Source organism: Euprymna scolopes, chromosome 24, assembly GCF_053919585.1.
Source record: "Euprymna scolopes isolate OS-2025 chromosome 24, ASM5391958v1, whole genome shotgun sequence".
Taxonomy (NCBI): domain Eukaryota; kingdom Metazoa; phylum Mollusca; class Cephalopoda; order Sepiida; family Sepiolidae; genus Euprymna; species Euprymna scolopes.
Window position 1 is genome coordinate 182905 of NC_136505.1, and position 19544 is coordinate 202448.

The 19544-nt window shown below is 42.6% G+C and overlaps 1 protein-coding gene across 1 annotated transcript; it reads right to left on the reverse strand.

The window, feature by feature from the left end:
- Positions 1–15267: 15267 nt before the first annotated feature.
- Positions 15268–17633, reverse strand: LOC145246442 (uncharacterized). Its single transcript, XM_080108063.1, has 2 exons — positions 16853–17633; positions 15268–15344 (listed from the first exon to the last, which is right to left on the reverse strand). The coding sequence occupies exons 1-2, from the start codon at positions 17631–17633 to the stop codon at positions 15268–15270; spliced, it is 858 nt and encodes a 285-aa protein (XP_079964189.1).
- Positions 17634–19544: the final 1911 nt, after the last annotated feature.

The window sequence follows — 19544 nt, forward strand, 5'->3', positions numbered from 1 at the left end:
CAAATATAAATGCAGTGGTGTAAGCAAGTGCAACCCGGAAGCACATATAAGGTAAATTAGGATCTTCTCTAGACATATCCCTGCCACACAGGAAGCCATCTTTAATGTAGGCACATATTCCCTGCCCATAGCGACCTTGGGGGTCAGATTTAGATGTTAAGTTAGAGTATCCGATTATTATGAACTCATCTAGAGTAGTGGTCGGTCCTATTCTTGTTCCGCTTAGAAAGAATATGTCCAGTTTTGTCTCCGGGCTGTTCTAAAACCTTGATGGACAAGATGGTATTTTGGCAATATGATATAATGGACTGATCCAACACCCCTCAAATGAATGGACTGTTACGTCTATAAAAAGACAAGCAAACTCTCCTCACGTGAGAGACAGAATTTAGTACTAAGCTGTCAATGAACGCTTAGAAATGTGTGTACCTTTTTACCTAAATAAGCCCTTTCTGTACAACCCCAGTAATGACTTGTTATTCATAATAATCTACGATATAACAACTGGCGACGAAGAATTCGAACCAAACTCACTAAAAAACAAAGCGAAGGAATAAGCACACAAGAAGATTAACGAGCATAAAACAAAAGAAATCCAAAGAAGGAAGAATAAAAAAGAAAAACTTCGACAGAGCCAACATTTAAAAAGTAAGTGTTTCAGTCGGTTACGTTCCTAAAAAAAAAAAAAGAAATTGAAATTTTGAAACGAACATTTTTTTTGAAAAGAATATTTAAAAAAAAAAAAAAGGAGTGTCCATTTCAAGTTTTATTCGGCTGGAAGTGTTTTTTTTTTTTTTCTTCTTCTCTTCGGAAGGACATTGTGCTTTTAATTCATTGAATTTATAGGACATATGAGTTAATCTTTTGTTTAATTGTGTGGTTTTGTGAAAAAAAAAAATTTTTTTTTAACATGGAGCAATTAGCGGAATTCACTAGAACTATGCAATCGGCATTGTTTGCTCAACAAAAACAAATGGAATTACTTCAGAAGCAGCAGTTGAAGCAAAGCGAAATACTACAGAGTATTTTAACGCAGCAGAAAGACTGTCGTTTCACTCCTGAAGGAATAGCAAATTCTTTATCCGAATTTGTATACGAGCCGACGAATGGGTTAACTTTGTGGAGAAATGCGTGACTTACCTGGATAGACCACGTGCGGGTCGGTCACCAAAAATAAATAAAAAGAAAGAAAAGAAATGGTCAAGACTCTTATTTATAGAGTAGTGATCACGTGAGTTAGAAGAATATGCAAATAGAGGTGAACGATTTTGCGATATAAAAAGCCTGTGTTGTTAAGAGGAGGGGCAGACTGTTGGCAGAAGTCAGTGCTGTCAGACGTGCTTTAGAGTTTTGTTATTATATGCTGTGTTCGATTGTTGGGAGAGAGAAAAGAGAAGAGGAGGAACCAAGAAGACATTCTGCAGATACTTGACTTTGTGTTGGTTTTAAGCTATCTCGGCGCTTGGTGTGCGGTTACTAACAATGGACAGATTCGACATTCGCTTAATACCCACAGGAACGTCTGGGACCACCCAAGGGATTAATTCCGCTCATGGCTGTTGAACAACCTACCAAAGAAAAACTTTGTCCCGTAATGGATTACCGAGAGTTGAATCGGCATGTTGATGCGTTTACCGGAAACGCAGATGTGTGCGCTGCTAAACTGAGAGAGTGGCGTCAAAAAGGGAGCAATGTAGCACTTCTGGATCTAAAGAGGGCCTACCTGCAGATACGTGTCCATGAGTCATTATGGCCGTTTCAGACAGTACTACTCAAGGGAAAACTATATTGTTTGACACGTTTGGGTTTTGGCCTAAACGTAGCACCCTTGATTATGACAACCATTATTAAAACTGTTTTGATGCAGGATGAGACCACAGCAAAAGCTGCTTCAGCCTACATAGATGACATCTATGTTAATGAGGACATAATGTCTGCGGATGCAGTTCGAATAAAACTGAAAGCGTTTGGGTTAATAAGCAAAGACCCTAAGCGCCTAAAGGATGGAGTGCCCGTGCTAGGCCTCGAGGTCTGGGAGGAGGGCAATACGTTGCGATGGAAACGAGGGAGCCCACTTCCAAAGTTACCCAATGTATTAACAAGACGTACTGTGTTTTCTATCTGTGGTAAATTGGTAGGACATCTACCTGTCTGTGGATGGCTCCGATCGGCAACAGGAGTGGTGAAAAGACGAGTGACTACAGTAACAAAAGGATGGGACGATGTTGCGGATGATGATTCTCTCCAACAAATGATGGCTGAAATGTTGTCCAGAGTGCATAGGAATGACCCTGCCCGGGGTGAGTGGCAAGTGTCTGGAAACGAACTAAATGCATGGGTTGACGCAAGTTCGTTGGCTACAGGTGTCGTGTTGGAGCAACTAGGTGTTGTTGTGGAAGATGCATGCTGGCTTCGTCTGAAAAATGATGCCCAACATATAAATTTGGCAGAACTTGATGCCACGTTAAAAGGTCTTAATCTCGCATTGCAATGGCAGACTAATGTTGTGCATCTCCACACTGACTCATTGTGTGTTTACCATTGGTTAACCGACACCTTGACTGGAAAGGCTCGAGTTAAGACTAGAGCTGCAAGTGAAATGCTAGTACGAAGGAGACTAGCAATAATTAAGCGTCTAGTTGACGAATACAGCTTGCAGGTAGACATTACGTTAGTCTCGTCGATGCAGAATTTGGCTGATAGCTTGACTCGAGTACCAAAGAGGTGGATCGATGCAATGAGGCAGGGATCCGATCTTCAACAACAAACATGCGCGACTGTAACGGATCAATTAACACCTGACCAGATCCGTATGATACACCAGCAGATTGGACATCCTGGAATTCAGAGGACTGCATATTTTGTCCGAAGAGTATGCCCTGCAACTACAAAAGCATCAGTGAAAGCAGCCATACGTTCGTGTGAAGAGTGTCAGAGAATTGATCCGGCACCATCCCAATGGCAAAAAGGGAAGCTCGAGGTGGAGGGCAACTGGCAGCGAGTAGGGATGGACATAACACATTATGGGGGCAAACATTTTTTGACCATGACGGATTGTGGCCCGACGCGTTTCACAATATGGCGCCTGTTGACACGACAGGATGCAGCCAGCATTATATAACAGTTGAGAGCCGTCTTTTTTGAACGTGGTGCCCCGATTGAAATTCTGACTGATAATGCCGCCACATTTCGATATCAAGAATTTCAGAAATTCGTGCACGAATGGGGGATTAAAATGCATTATCGGTGTGCATATTATCCCGAGGGTAATGGTATAGCAGAACGGTGTCACCGCACCATCAAAAGAATTGCAGCCAGGACGCAGTGCTCTATTCCAGAAGCTGTGTACTGGTATAATATAACACCCAAGGACAATGCAACACCAGCAACTGCACCAGCCAATGGGATTTACCAATATGAACAGCGTGTGAAAGGAGTTGATGCCATACCATCAGTGGTGAGTGTTGTCAATACACCATATCAGGTGGGAGACCTTGTTTGGATAAAACCCCCAAATGCTGGGTGCACTACGAAATTTTTCCGGGGAAAAATAGATGAAATCATAAGTCCTCAGACCATGTTGATTGGTGGCATACCACGTCACGTAAAAGATATCCGCCCTTGTTATACCTCTTCTGATTCTGAGGACGATGAGGAGGATCACACACCGTTCAGAGATGATCCTGATCACTTACTGCCCCTTCAGGTGAGCATAGAAACACCACCAACAGAACCAGACGAGGGAATGATGGGACATACTGATGACAATAGTGAGGAGAGCGATGGACACAAGGAAGTAATGCCTCATCGAAATACTCGACAGAGACGAATACTGCCCACCCCCCGTGATTGCGAAACCCAGCGAGAAGGGATGATGGAGCATACCGAGGAGATGACGCCTCCGATTCTTCGGAGAAGTACCCGACAAAGACGGATACTGCCCCCCTGCCCTGATTGTGAGACACCGCCTATGGAACCACGAGACGGGATAATGGAACAGACTGGTAGTAATGATGGTGGTAATGAAGAAAACAGCAATGAGGAAGTGCTTCTTCGAAGGAGTACCCGCCAACGACGATTGCCCGCATGTCCTGTTTGTGATCATGAGATCAGGGGGGAGTGTGGAGAAATGCGTGACTTACCTGGATAGACCACGTGCGGGTCGGTCACCAAAAATAAATAAAAAGAAAGAAAAGAAATGGTCAAGACTCTTATTTATAGAGTAGTGATCACGTGAGTTAGAAGAATATGCAAATAGAGGTGAACGATTTTGCGATATAAAAAGCCTGTGTAGTTAAGAGGAGGGGCAGACTGTTGGCAGAAGTCAGTGCTGTCAGACGTGCTTTAGAGTTTTGTTATTATATGCTGTGTTCGATTGTTGGGAGAGAGAAAAGAGAAGAGGAGGAACCAAGAAGACATTCTGCAGATACTTGACTTTGTGTTGGTTTTAAACTTTTCCGGCATATTTTCGGAGATACGAAAATATTTTTGCTAAGAGATGTCAGTCTTGGACAGACGAAGAGAAGATTATCCTTCTTCTTCAAAAACTTGGATCTCAGGAAAATACAAAGTATACGAATTTTATCCTGCCAAAGAAACCTGAAGAGATTTCTTTTAGTGAAACAATAAAAATATTGTCAAACATTTTCAGTGAACGAGATAGTCTATTCTATACACGTTATAAATGTTTAAATATCACGAAGCAGGAGGACGAAGATTTTATTACTTATGCAGGGAAAGTAAATGCTCATTGTGAATCCTTTAAATTAAAAGACCTCAAAGAGGATATGTTTAAAAGTCTAATCTTTGTGCAAGGTTTAACAGCCTCTAAAGATAAGGATATTCGTTCAAGGATATTATCCATTATGAACCAAGACACAGAAATAACGTTACAAAAAGTTACGGAAGAGTGTCAGAAACTGTTAAATTTAAAGCAGGACAATACAAGCATCGAAGGAAAAAATTTTGAAGAAAAAAAAAATGGAAAGGGTGATGAAATGTGCACACGAAAAATCCTGTAAGACATGTGGGGGAAAAAACCACTTCACTAAAGATTGTTACTTTAAATACAAAATATGTAACAAATGTAATAAAAAAGGCCATAAATCAACGGTATGCAGGAAAGGAAAATACCGAAAAGCAGAAATAAAGACCATTGGTTCTAAAAATGAGTCTAGGTGTGATAAAAGAAAATATATTAAAATTAAAATTAATGGCTGTAATGTGAACTGTCTTCTAGATACGGGAAGCGACATAAGTATAATTGACGAAATAACTTGGAAGAAAATTGGGTTTCTAAAGTTACAAAATACAAAAAAAATTGCCAGAAGTGTGTCTGGAAATAAACTAAAATTTAAGGGTGAATTTTTTACCAATGTGTCTCTAAAGGAGAATGCTGTGAAAACCAAGTTATATGTCGTACCGGGGGAAAATTCTAATTTGTTCGGTATAGACTTAATGATTCTTTTTAATTTATGGGGAAAACCCATAAGCTCATTTTGCAATAAAGTAAGTCTGGCGGGTTTAGAAAAGTCTAAACTATCAGGAAAGTTTATTGACGAATTAAAAAAAGACTTTAAAGAGGTATTCTCTGAAGGTTTTGGTTGCTGCACGAAAACGGAGGTGAAATTTGAACTAAAGGACGAAGCTAAACCAGTTTTCAAACCCAAAAGAAAGGTTCCATATTCAGCATTAGAAACTATAGAGAAAGAATTAAAGAGACTTCAAGATATTGGAGTAATAGAAAAAGTGGATTACTCTGAATGGGCTTCACCCACGGTTTACGTTAAGAAGAAAAATAATAAAATCAGGGTATGCGCGAACTTTTCGACAGGTCTAAATGATTGTCTCAAGGAGCTTAACTACCCACTTCCTACCCAAGAGGAAATTTTTTCGAAGTTAAGCGGAGGAAAAATTTTTACAAAAATTGATTTGTCTGAAGCGTATTGGCAAGTAAAAGTCCAGGAAGATTGTGCTAAGTACCTGACATTAAATACCCATAAAGGACTATTTTCACTAAAACGTTTGCCTTTTGGTTTAAAAGTAGCCCCAAATTTGTTCCAGCAAATTATGGATACAATGCTAGCAGGTTTGGATTTTGCTATGGCTTATCTAGATGACATCCTTATAAGAAGTAAAAATGTGGAAGAGCATAAAATCCACATTGGCAAAGTATTCGAGAGAATATCAAACTATGGATTGAAAGTGGCTCTCGAAAAATGTAATTTTGGGATGGACAAAATTGAATATTTGGGACAAGTGATTGATCGAAATGGTAGAAAACCTAATCCTAATAGGACTGAAGCAATCAAAAACATGCCTAGACCAGAAAATATAGTGCAGCTACAGTCATTTTTGGGACTAGCAAATTATTATAATTCTTATATCCCAAAGATGCATGAACTAAGAGCACCTTTAAACGAATTATTGAAAAAGAATTAAAAAAAAATGGCTCTGGACAAAAGAATGTGATGAAGCATTCCTAAAGATTAAAAAATGTCTGTAATCGGATTTAGCACTAGCTCACTACGATCCGAAAAAAGAATTAATTGTAGCAGCAGATGCGAGCAAATACGGTTTAGGTGCTGTGCTACTACACAGACTCAAAGATGGATCGACTAAACCAATTATTCATGCCTCAAGGGTTTTGCTACCCGCAGCAAAAAATTATAGTCAGATAGAAAAAGAAGGTCTGGCAATTGTATACGCCATGAGGAAATTTCATAGGTTCATCCATGGAAGATTTTTTATATTGGAAACGGACCACAAACCTTTGTTATCTATCTTTGGTTCCAAAAAAGGAGTTCCTACTCATACGGCTAATAGGTTACAAAGATGGAGCATGATTCTGTTAAACTACAATTTTAAAATGAAACACCTAGCATCCAGCAAAATTGCACGCGCAGATGGGTTGTCCAGGTTGATCCCAAATAAAACTGAATTACTTGAAGAAACTGTTATAGCTGCACTAAAAGAAGAAAATGAACTAACAGATATATTAATAAATACTGTTAGGAAACTTCCAGTAACACTTGAGGAAATAAAGAAAGCAGCAAGAACAGATGAATACATTAACAAGATAAAAAAACAAGTGGGACAAAAAGAAAAGAAGAGGAAAGGATTAACCATTTTTCCATTTTCAAAGTGCGATGAAACTCTAATGTACGCAGATAGAGTGGGAATACCTCAAGTATTACAGAAGAGAATTTTAAAAGAATTCCACATGGGACATCCTGGAATCTCCAGAATGAAAGCACTAATGAAAGCATATACGTACTGGCCTGGAATGGATCAGGACATAGAAAAAATGATAAAATTATGTAAGGGTTGCCAACTAGCAGCAAAAGCGCCGCCCATTAAGACGCATCCTTGGCCTAAAACAGATATACCATGGACGCGGATCCATATAGATTACGCAGGACCTCTAAAAGGATATTATTACCTGGTAATAGTAGATAGCATGTCGAAATGGCCAGAAATTTTTAAATTCAAACATCCTACAGCGGCAAACACAATAAAGGCGTTGGACGAGGTATTTGGGCGTTTTGGCGTACCAAAAACAATTGTTAGTGATAATGGCACCATGTTCAAAGGTCAAGAATTTAAGATCTACTGTGAGTCAATGGCCATGTCACAACACCAACTTATAGCCCTCGATCTAACGGACAAGCTGAAAGATTTGTCGATACTTTTAAACGAGCGTTAAAAAAGAACGATAACATCGACACGGAAGAAAAAAGTCTTCAGAAATTTTTAGCAGTATACAGGATAACGCCTAATCCGAATACAAATGCAAATTTATCCCCAGCGGCAATAATGTTTGCCAGAAAAGTGCGCTCTGTGTTCGACCGGTTAATTCCGAGTAAAAAAGTAAAAAAAAGTGTAAAAGATAATGGACGATACAAGATATACAAGGACGGGGATAAAGTTTTTTTCAACAATTATCGGCCAGGGAAGAGTTTTTGGGAAGAAGGCATAATCTCAAAAAGAATTGGAAGAATGGTCTACATTATAAAAGGTCAGACATTTTCCCACAAAAAACATATAAACCAACTCAGACCCCGATATATTGAAATAGTTAAAAACAATGAAGTACCGATGGAAGTACTGTATGACATTTTTCACATAGAGCCTCCAAAAAAGGAAGCACCAGTAACCTAAAATACAAGTCACTCTCCAAAATCCAAAAATTCGCAAACGCAAATTTTAAGGAGAAGTGAAAGAAAAAGAAAAAGAACTGAATTTTTTGGACAAAGTCAAAAAAGAAAAAAATGGTGAAGCGAAATTCTAGGGAAGAATTTAGCTTGGGAGGAAGGTGATATAATGGACTGATCCAACACCCCTCAAATGAATGGACTGTTACGTCTATAAAAAGACAAGTAAACTCTCCTCACGTGGGAGACAAAATTGAGTACTAAGCTGTCAATGAACGCTTAGAAATGTGTGTACATTTTACCTAAATAAACCCTTTCTGTACAACCCCAGTAATGACTTGTTATTCATAATAATCTACGATATAACACAATAATAAAGACACCAAGCGGTTAGAGTGATGACCGCGGATGGAAAGGTTCTGAGATGCTGTGAAACCGGCCAAGTTCAGCTTACAGTGAGCAGCCTGCACTGTTTGCAACTGAAGGTGTTAGTTGTCGAAGAAAATTTGTTAGACTTTGACCTTTTGCAGGGATTTGATGCTCTCAAGAAGTTGGGTGGAGTGTGTTTGACTGAATCTGGTTCGGTTCACTTTCTCATGAAAGACATAGCAAGGTGTACGGTGATTAACATTGATGAGCCAGACTTCAGTATTCAGAGGGTATTTGACCAACATAAGAAAGAATGGTGATTAACATTGATGAGCCAGACTTCAGTATTCAGACGGTATTTGACCAACAGAAGAAAGAATGGACTGCCGCATGGAAATGGACAGGTGGAGAAACGGAATCAATTGAAGAATACAATACTAGAGTACCTCGTAGCCAAGCATATTCGGGCTGAATATGAAAAAGAACTAGATTTATGCCTGAAAAAAAAAATGGATGTTTGGTGCCATATCCAAAAGAAGAGTTTAGCAGAAGTAGCAATAACTAAAATGAGGGGAAAAAGAGCTTACCTCGGGTACGTCTGTTGTATCACCGGTTGGGGGGAAAAGAGAATTCCAAGATGGCGTCCAGGGGTTTTTATTAGCATTTACCCCATGCAACTCTCGGAAAATCACGTTTCTTTCTCATGTGATTATGCAAATGGATAATTCACGGCCACTATAAAAGCAGGAGGCTAGAGACGAGTCGGCAGTGTCCTGCAAACTGTGTGTGTGGGTGTTTCTGGCGATTGGAGTGTGTCTTCTTTTACCACGGTTATCACGGACAGGAATTCCCTCTCTTCTGGAGGTGGGCGATATTGACTATTTTGAAGTTGTACTGTTGCTGACAGAACATTTATTTTTTTTTTGCCTACTACATTTTTGTTTCAAGCTATTTCGGCCCGAATATGGCGAAGGTGCGGATAAGCAGTGATATTATCAAGCCGTTCTCTGGCGAGGGAGACGTTGTAGCGTGGCTGAAAAAAGTGAGACTTGTCGCACAACTTCAGCAGGTGGATGACGTAGTGAGTCTGCTACCTTTATACCTGGAAGGCGATGCGCTGGCCCTCTACATGGAAATGGAGGAGGACGATCAAAAGAAAATAGACCAGATTGAGGCTCGATTAAAGGAGGCATTTACTGATGACGCGTTTGCAGCATATAGAAAAATAACTATTGTTAGATGGGCTGGTGAACGTGTGGATGTGTACGCCAACAAAATCAGGCAGTTGGTTGGATTGGCCGGATTCACAGGAGAAAGCTTAGAGAGACTCACAAAATTAATTTTTGTCACTGGATTCCCTGACACCATCTCAATTGCTCTTCAACAGGTGCCGAACATCAAAGCCCTGACCATGGGGGAGCTAATGTCGAGAGCGAGAATTTTGACGACAACTGGCGAACAAAATCAGAATGTGGTTGCGGCCACACGCTCACCCAACAACAGGGCCCAGAATAATCCTGTTAACGTGACCTGTTTCAAATGCAATGTTAAAGGCCACCTTGCAAGGGACTGTCGAAAACGTGGAACACGGTGTTACCGTTGCGGTGAGAGTGGACACTGGGCTCAGAACTGCTCGGGAAACGAGCAAGGGTAGGACGCATAAGCGCCAGTCTCCTTCCCAACCAAGATGTGAACACGACGATAAGCATCCATGTTGACGGGACGCGATGTTTGGCGCTTATTGATACAGGATGCTCCAGGACAATTTTACATGCAGACCGGTGCCGGTCTTGGAGAAAAACAAACGTAAATGTCAACACAATTGGTGGAATGTCCCATGCGTGCTGCGGTATTGGAACGGTCTCTGTATCCACTGATGAAGGTGTGTCTGCCAGAGTCGATGTGTTGGTGGTGCATGGCAAGCCACTGGGATTTGACTTGCTTCTAGGGATAGACGCCATAAAAGCTCTAGGAGGTGTCGTTGTCAAGCCTACAGGATCAGTGCGGCTGGGCGCCAGGAAAAGTATTAAATGCGCAGCCATTTCTATCGATGAACCAGATTTCACTGCTACCTTTGACCATCAAAACCGAACGTGGACCGCATCGTGGAAATGGTCTGTGGACCACCCCCCTGAAAGGCTGCATAATCGAGTGTCAGAGTACCCAGTGCCAGCAGAAATTCGTGAAGAATACACGCAGGATCTCCACACCTGGATAGATAATGATTGGCTCGTGCCATACCCAGAGGATAAATTGGGACCCCCAAAGGTCTAATTCCCCTGATGGCTGTGATACAGCAGAACAAAGCCAAAGTGCGCCCGGTGATGGACTACCGGGAGCTAAATCATTATGTAGACGCATTTACGGCCAACGCAGATGTTTGTGCGGCTAAGCTGCGTGAGTGGAGACAAAAAGGTGCTAACGTGTCTCTACTGGACCTCAGAAGAGCATACTTACAAGTCCGGGTCCATGAGACACTGTGGCCATACCAGACTGTGGAAATCGATGGGAAAAAATACTGTCTGACCCGTCTGGGGTTTGGTTTGAATGTGGCTCCCTTGATAATAAGAGCAATTGTCAGCGAAGTACTATCTCAGGAAGAAGTTATAAGCCGCGCAGCATCTGCTTACATTGATGACATTTTTGTCAATGAAGACGTGGTGCCCGCGACCCATGTGAGAGAACACCTCGCGCAGTTCGGGTTGGAGTGCAAGAACCCGGAGCAGTTGAAGGACGGGGCACGGGTGCTGGGATTGGAAGTCAGGATGGAACGCAATGAACTGCGGTGGAAGCGAGGAAATGCAATTCCGGAGGCTCCCAGTATTGTTACGCAGCGAACAATCTTTTCCCTGTGTGGTCGACTTGTCTGGCACTTTCCGGTGTGCGGTTGGCTTCGTGTGGCTTGCGGAATACTCAGAAGGAGAGTAAGTTCGGTAACGAAGGGCTTGGATGATGAAGCAAGGGACGCCGTACTATATCGTATGATGTTCGAAACCTTAAAATCTGCGCAGCAGAACGATCCGGCACAGGGAAATTGGTGTGTGGACGGCAAAGAGTTGAATGTATGGGTCGATGCTAGCTCCCTAGCAATTGGGGCAGCCTTGGAGATGTGTGAAACTGTGTTGGAAGATGCATGTTGGCTGCGACCTGAAGATGATTCTCAACATATCAACTTGGCTGAACTGGATGCCGTATTGAAGGGCATCAATTTGGCTCTCCAGTGGCAGAGCAAGGTGCTACACATAAAGACAGATTCTGTTTGCGTATACCATTGGGTCTCGGACACGCTAACTGGAAAGGCGCGAGTACGCACCAAAGCAGCAAGCAAGATGCTTATTAGGAGGCGATTAAGCACTCTTAAGGAGCTCGTGAAAGAGTACGGGTTGACAGTGGATGTGACGCTGGTTCCATCAGCACGAAACATTGCTGACCGACTGACACGAGTGCCACAGCGGTGATTTGAGGCAATAAAAAAGAAAAACGGTCTTGACCCAGTGATAGGCATGGTCCACACAGACGAGCTGGATGAGAGTCAAATCATGGCAATTCACAAAGATAGTGGACATCCGGGGGTGCGACGCACTACCTACTTTGTCAGGAGAAGATGTCCAACCACGACAAAAGCAACTATCAGAACGGTCATACAGAAATGCGAGGAATGTCAGTCCATTGACCCAGCGCCAGTCAGGTGGGAAAAGGGAAAGCTGGAAGTTAACGAGAATTGGCAGAGAATTGGAATGGATATCACGCATTATGGCACCTTCCATTTTTTAACTTTAACAGACTGTGGTCCATCGCATTTCTCCATTTGGAGGAAATTGGCAAGGCAGGACTCGGCAAGCGTGATTCATCAGTTGGAGACAGTGTTCCTCGAGCGTGGTGCGCCGCATGAACTCCTTTTAGACAATGACACAGCTTTCTGCAGTAATATGTTCCAAGCATTTGCACGTAAATGGGGAGTTCACTTGCGATTCCGTTGTGCATACGCTCCAGCCGGGAATGGCATAGTGGAGCGATGTCACTGTACAGTGAAACGAATAGCGGCTAGAATGTGTTGTCCCATACAGGAGGCTGTCTACTGGTATAACATCACACCAAGAGACGACACATCTCCCTCCACTGCGCCTGCCAACAGGATTTATCAATACGAAATTCGAGTAAAGGAGACCAATCTCGCAACTGCGTCCCCAGGTCCCAAGAACAGCTTTTACCAGGTTGGAGATCGCGTATGGGTCAAAAGACCGCAAAATCGATGTACCACGAGGTTCGGCAAGGGTGAGGTGACCAAGGTGATCAGCCCTCAATCGATTTTGGTGGATGATGTGCCTCGTCACATGAAGGATTTGCGCTCTCGCCCTTATGTTGTTACATCGGAGGAAGAGGGAGACTCAGACAGTATGATGTCTTCTGAAAAGACAGAGAGTATGATGCAGGACGACGGAGAGGATTTTGAGCTATATAATGTACATACTGAAGAAGCGGAGGAAGGACCACCCGTCTTGCCTCTACGAAGGAGTACCCGACAGAGACGAATACTGCCCCCCTGCCCTGATTGTGAAACACCGCCTATGGAGCAGACTGGTGGCAATAATGGCGATGAGGAGGATGGCAGGGAGGAAGTGCTGCCTCCGGTTCTTCGGAGAAGTACCAGACAAAGACGACTGCCCCCCTGCCCCGTTTGTGATCATGAGATCAGGGGGGAGTGTAGCAGAAGTAGCAATAACAGAAATGAGGGGAAAAAGAGCTTACCTCGGGTATGTCTGTTGTGTCCCCGGTTGGGGGGAAAAGAGAATTCCAAGATGGCGTCCAGGGGTTTTTATTAGCGTTTACCCCATGCAACTCTCGGAAAATCACGTTTCTTTCTCATGTGATTATGCAAATGGATAATTCCCGGCCACTATAAAAGCAGGAGGCTAGAGACGAGTCGGCAGTGTCCTGCAAACTGTGTGTGTGGGTGTTTCTGGCGATTGGAGTGTGTCTTCTTTTACCACGGTTATCACGGACAGGAATTCCCTCTCTTCTGGAGGTGGGCGATATTGACTATTTTGAAGTTGTACTGTTGCTGACAGAATATTTTTTTTTTTTGCCTACTACATTTTTGTTTCAAAGAGCTAGATCCCGCTAAAGCCTTAATTACATCAACAGTGTAAACGAATAAAAACTAAGTGAAACCCGTGAAGGATTACAGAGAGCGCAATGACTTTGTCGACGCATTTACAGCAAATACAGATGTATGTGCACAGAAATTGCGAGAATAGGGGCATGAAAGTACTGATGTTGCCATATTGGACGTGAACAAGGCCCATCTTTAGGTGCACATACACAAATCACTGTGGTCCTTTTAGACGGTGATGCTAAAGGAGCAAAGATATTGCCTCAGATGATTTGGGTTTGACCTGAATGTTCCACAAATAATAATGTGCTCAATTATAAATGCAATAATTACCCAGGATACGTCTATGCAACGAGCCAGGTTACCAGACATCAACAGCGTTTTTCAATTTGCGTCTCGTATCTTGGGATCGAGTGGAGAACTGTTTGGAAAAATTCGGACTGGCTTATAAGTCTCCTAAGCAACTTCAAGAAGGAGCACTTGGATTGTGTGTTCATTGTGATTGCGATAGATTAAAATGGATACGAAGAGATGCTCCAGAATCTCCCCCAGTCGTGACAAGCCAAACAATTTTTTCATTATGTGGAAAACTGATTGGTCATTTTACTATTTGTGGAAGGCTCCATGTAGCTACAGCATACATAAAACATTGCACCAACAAATTATCACTGGCTGAGATGATGAAAGTCATGAACCGTCTCTCAGGAGTATATTGATGGAAACGCTAAACAGGATACATCAGGATGATCCTATGCAAGGTGATTAGTGTGTGAATGGAAGTGAAATTACGCTTTGGGTGAATGCAAACTCACTTACCACTTGGGTCATGTAAAAGGCCAACAGATCGGTCATCAAGGACGTGAGATGGTTGCGCTCAGCGAATAATATGCAATACATTAACTTTGCAGAATTGGATGTAATGTTTAAAAGAGTTAACCTGGCGCTCCAGTGGCAGGCGAAGATTCTACATATCAAGACAGATTCAGCTTAGGTTTACTGATGAGTAACTCACGCTCTGACAGTCACGATTCACCACTAAAGCATCCAGCATCAAATGCTGCTACAAAGATGGCTTGGCATGCTTATGGGCTTGATTACAGAGTATGGCTCACAGTAGATGTGACACTAGTAAAGTCAGGCGACAATAAAGCTGACATGTTAGGAACCACAGCACTAGCTCAGTAAAGTTAATACTGAAGTTAAGCCCATTCAACATACCTGCATTGTCACTGCACATCAGTAAAACATAAAGCAAATGACACACATTCATCGTCAGAGTGGATACCCGGGCATAAAACGCACTTTTTACTTTGCTAAATGGAAGAATCCGTGTTGAAAAATGATGTACGGATAGTGGATAAAGCATGCGAGACGTGTCAGTCTATGGATCCTGCACGTGTACACTGGTGCATCGGGAGCATTAATATGAGGGACAGTTAGAACAGGTTGGGTGTGGACATTGGAGCAGTGACCACTATCATTCACTCATTAATTGTGGTCCTTTGCAATTTGTGATATGGAAGTCCCTACGTCGGCAAGATTCACCAAACCTTGTACACCAGTTAAAGTCCATATTTTGCGAGCGAGTCGAACCAAATTGAAATACTTGTTGCAGAGGGGAGCAACCCGTGATTAAACCAATTGGCATACAACTAAAATTTTTGGCAGTTCCTGTAAGATTGTGGTAGGTATCTTTGGTTGCGGTGTGCCTACAAACCAGGAGGAAATGGTGTAGTTAATAGAAATTGCAGAAGTGTGAAAACCATTATGGCTAAGAAACAATGTTCCATATCAGAAGCGGTTTACTGGTATAATGTCACACTAAAAGACAGTGTTTCCGCATCTACGATGTTATATACACCTACAGAGTCTGTATATAAAGTGTGGACTCTATGATCAGCTCTGACCCGCAAGATGCCCAGCGGCAGTACCAAATAGGAGATGTTGTTAAGGTTAGAATCCTTCAAAGCAAATGTACGAGCAAGCCCAGGATAGGTCGGGTGACTGGAAATCGACAGTAATCCCTTACCATATAAGGAATTTGCACTCTTATCCAGGAGCTCGCATACCACCTGATATTACTAGTGGCTCGTCAGAAGAAAGCAAACAATTGAACAGGTTAAGGTCAGTATCGATAAATGATTCTTCCGACACTGACAGCTCGGAAATCCCTAACGACGATGATATACAGCCTGACAACGATGACAATGATAATAGACCACCCGAAAATAATATTATACGTAATTCTCCCGTGGAGGAAATGGCTGCTCCCCCACTCCACAGGAGCACATGAATAAACAGGCTTGCACCCACCTGCACTATTTGTGATGATGAAACCAAGGGTGGAATGTGGCGACATTTATGAAGACATAATTTACACAAGTGACGGTGCCTCTGTCTATGTTATCGCATGACGGAATCAAGAAAGGGAAGAGAAAAGAAAACCTTTTGTTTATAGGCGGTTTCAAAAAGTTCAAATAAAGGCCGTTTGCATAAAACGTTTATTTTTATATTTAGTTAAAAAATGCTACATTATATGCAGTGTTGGTCATATATACCTTTGTGGTGAAATCAGATGAACTCTCCCGTCAGCATCCGTTGATTATCTCCCTTTCCTACTTCCTGTACAGCTCACTTGAGCAGTTACTCCACTCTTTGGCTTATTCTGTTCTCGTTGGTCACTCTTTCATTACAATTTATGGAACTAAATCCTCACATGAGGAGTCCATAAGAGAAGTGTGCGTACCACGAGGAGACTCTCGAAAAAAGAGGAATCAGGGTAAAGGGAGGGGGGGATAGCCAATATTGTTCATAGCAGTCAGTCCACACACAGTAAGGGGAGTAAGTGATCCCCCAAAAGGTATTTCTATTGAAGAAAGTCGACATAGAAAATCATGCCCGAGAATGACATCGCAGCACAAGTCTGGCATAACAGAAAGCCTCACCTTATGGTATTCTCTATCTTTCAAATGGAGGGATACTATACAATGTCCTAAGGTACTGGATGAATGGGAACTGCTAGCCATGTAGATTCGTTCAGTACTTGGCGAGATAGCGAGCCCCAGCTTCTTAACTTGGTCTGGGTGTATAAAGTTTTCAGTGCTACCGGTGTCTATGAGTAATTTTACTGTTTTACCCCTTATTCTCCCACATAATGTCGAACGAGACAGGCTTTCCGAAAAATTATGAGTAGAGAGAGAAGCGATAATAGACTTACCGGGGTTGATAGCAGCGGCGGCAACGACGGCGGATGACTTGCAAACATGTGCGGAATACCCTTTTTTGTTACAGTTCTTACAGATGGCGTTTCGCGCGGGACACTCAGATCTGTTGTGCTTCCCTCTTCCACAAAAGTAACAGCGTGCGACAGCGGCTACTATCCGTTCGGGTGTGGAGTGCGCGGTGACGTTTGTTTCCTCGGCTCGGGTAGACGCGCTTACGGCATTCGTTCGAGAATAGGACGCTAATTGTTTCTGAGCCGTTTCCATAACGAGTGCCTGGTTGTAAGCGGCTTTTAAGTCCAGCGACCCATTTTCTAAGAGTCTTTGTCGATTATAGTTTGATGAAATTCCATTTATAAATGCGTCTCGAATGTATTCATCTCTTGCTTGCGTCTCCGAGACTGCACGAAATTCACAATCCTTGGCAAGGGTTTTTAACGACTGTAAATATTGGTCGATGCTTTCGTCCGTTTGTTGACGGCGTGTGGCCAAAAGATGCCTACAAAAAATGCTATTTTTAGGCTGTATAAAAATGGTGTCCAGTATGTCCATCGCAGAATTAAAACAGTCCAAGTCAGAAATATTTTTGAAGATAGTTGGAGAGACGAGATTAACGAGGAGGCTGAATTTAAGCCTGTCAGTCAGAGGAGTTTGTTGAGTTTCACCAGCAGCATCGAGAAAGATGGCAAATGATTTTTTCCAATGTGTCCAGATATCTGCGGCGTCGGGTTGGCTAGGATCTAGATGTAGCCGTTCTGGTTTTAAATATTTCTCCATAGTGAGGAGAGGATTTAGTTCAATAAATTGTAATGAAAGAGTGACCAACGAGAACTGTGGACTGACTGCTATGAACAATATTGGCTATCCCTCAGATTGCCGTCCGGTAGCTATAAAATCCAGAAGACATAGCCTACCTGACTCGAAATTCATTCAGTCAGAAGTAAAACGTATGCTGAAAGAAGGCATTATAGAACCCTCGCAATCCCCTTGGCGAGCCCAAACACTAGTAATATCGCCTGAAAATCACAAGAAAAGACTCATCGTCGACTATTCGCAGACAATAAACCGCTTTACATTATTGGATGCTTACCCCCTTCCGCGGATAGAGGACATGGTGAACGAGATTGCCAGCTACCAAGTATTTAGCAAAATAGACCTGACAAGTGCTTATCATCAAGTCGCGATAAAACCCGAAGAGCGGAAATATACAGCTTTTGAAGCTGCTGGGTCCCTGTATCAGTTTCGTCGAATCCCTTTCGGAGTGACCAATGGTGTGGCGAGTTTCCAGCGAGTGATGGATGACATGATAAAGCATAAAAACCTTCTAGGTACTTACGCTTATATTGATAATGTCACTATATGTGGACGAAACTAGACGGACCATGACAACAATCTGAAAGGATTCCTGGATAGTGTGGCAAAGTATGGCTTAACTTTGAATGCAAGTAAATGCTACTATTCACTCGGCTCCGTGAATTTGCTTGGGTATAGCATAAGTAAAGGGTCAGTAAAACCCGACCCTGACAGACTTAAAGGATTGATGGACCTACCAGTACCAAAAAGCCTCTCTTCCCTCCGTCGAGCGATGGGAATGTTCTCCCACTATTCAAGGTGGATATCCAATTTTTCTGAGAAATTACATCCCCTGACTAGAGTAACTAGTTTTCCCCTCTCTGAGAGACAGTCGGATGCTTTCTTCCACCTAAAAAAAGAAATTGCCAAATCCTCGCTGACTAGTATAGACTTGGACTCCCCCCTTGAAATTGAAACGGATGCTTCCGAACATGCTATTTCTGCTTCACTAACCCAAAACGGTCGGCCCGCGGCTTTCTTTTCAAGAACCCTAACGCCTACAGAACAAAAGCATTCCGCTGTGAAAAAAGAAGCCTATGCCATTGTAGAAGCGATCAGAAAATGGCGACACTTGCTACTCGGGAAGCATTTCAAGCTCATCACCGACCAAAAATCTGTCTCCTTCATGCTAAACCCTAAAGGTAAAAGCAAAATAAAAAATGAGAAGATTACTATGTGGAAATTAGAACTTGATTGCTTCAGCTACGATATAGTGTATCGCCCCGGAAAACAAAACACGGCCGCCGATGCACTGTCTCGAATTTGTTCATCCGCAAAAATGAATAACAAATTGTTCGATCTACACAGGAGCTTATGTCACCCTGGAGTGACCCGAATGCTGCATTTCATTCGAAGTAAAAACTTGCCCTACTCGGTGAAAGACATAAGGGCTATGACTAGGTCTTGCCAGGTGTGTTCCGAGATAAAACCAAGATTTATTAAAGTGTCCTCCCAACCCCTCATAAAGGCGAGCAAACCGTTCGAGAGACTAAGTATGGATTTCAAAGGACCTCTACCTTCCAGCTCTCGTAACAGGTACATACTGACCGTTGTGGATGAATATTCTCGTTTCCCATTTGTCAGACGTCTTAGCGGCTACGGTAAAGAAGCATTTGGCCAATGTATTCTCCGTTTTTGGAAATCCATCTTTTGTGCACTCTGACCGGGGCACGGCCTTCATGTCGGATGAACTAAAGGAATTCCTAAATTCCCGGCGAATTGCCACGAGCAGAACTACCGCCTTCAATCCTCAAGGTAATGGTCAAGTGGAAAGATACAATGGAATTATCTGGCAACTCGTGAACTTAGCACTGCGGTCAAATAATCTTCATGTTA

Bases quoted from the DNA above. Each gene is read 5' to 3' on its own strand.
- LOC145246442 (XM_080108063.1), bottom strand. From the start codon at position 17,633: ATGGAGAAATATTTAAAACCAGAACGGCTACATCTAGATCCTAGCCAA. The intron at 15,345-16,852 runs GTAAGTCTATTA...CCTGGTTTGTAG, and splicing joins CGCCGCTGCTATCAACCCCG to GCACACCGCAACCAAAGATA.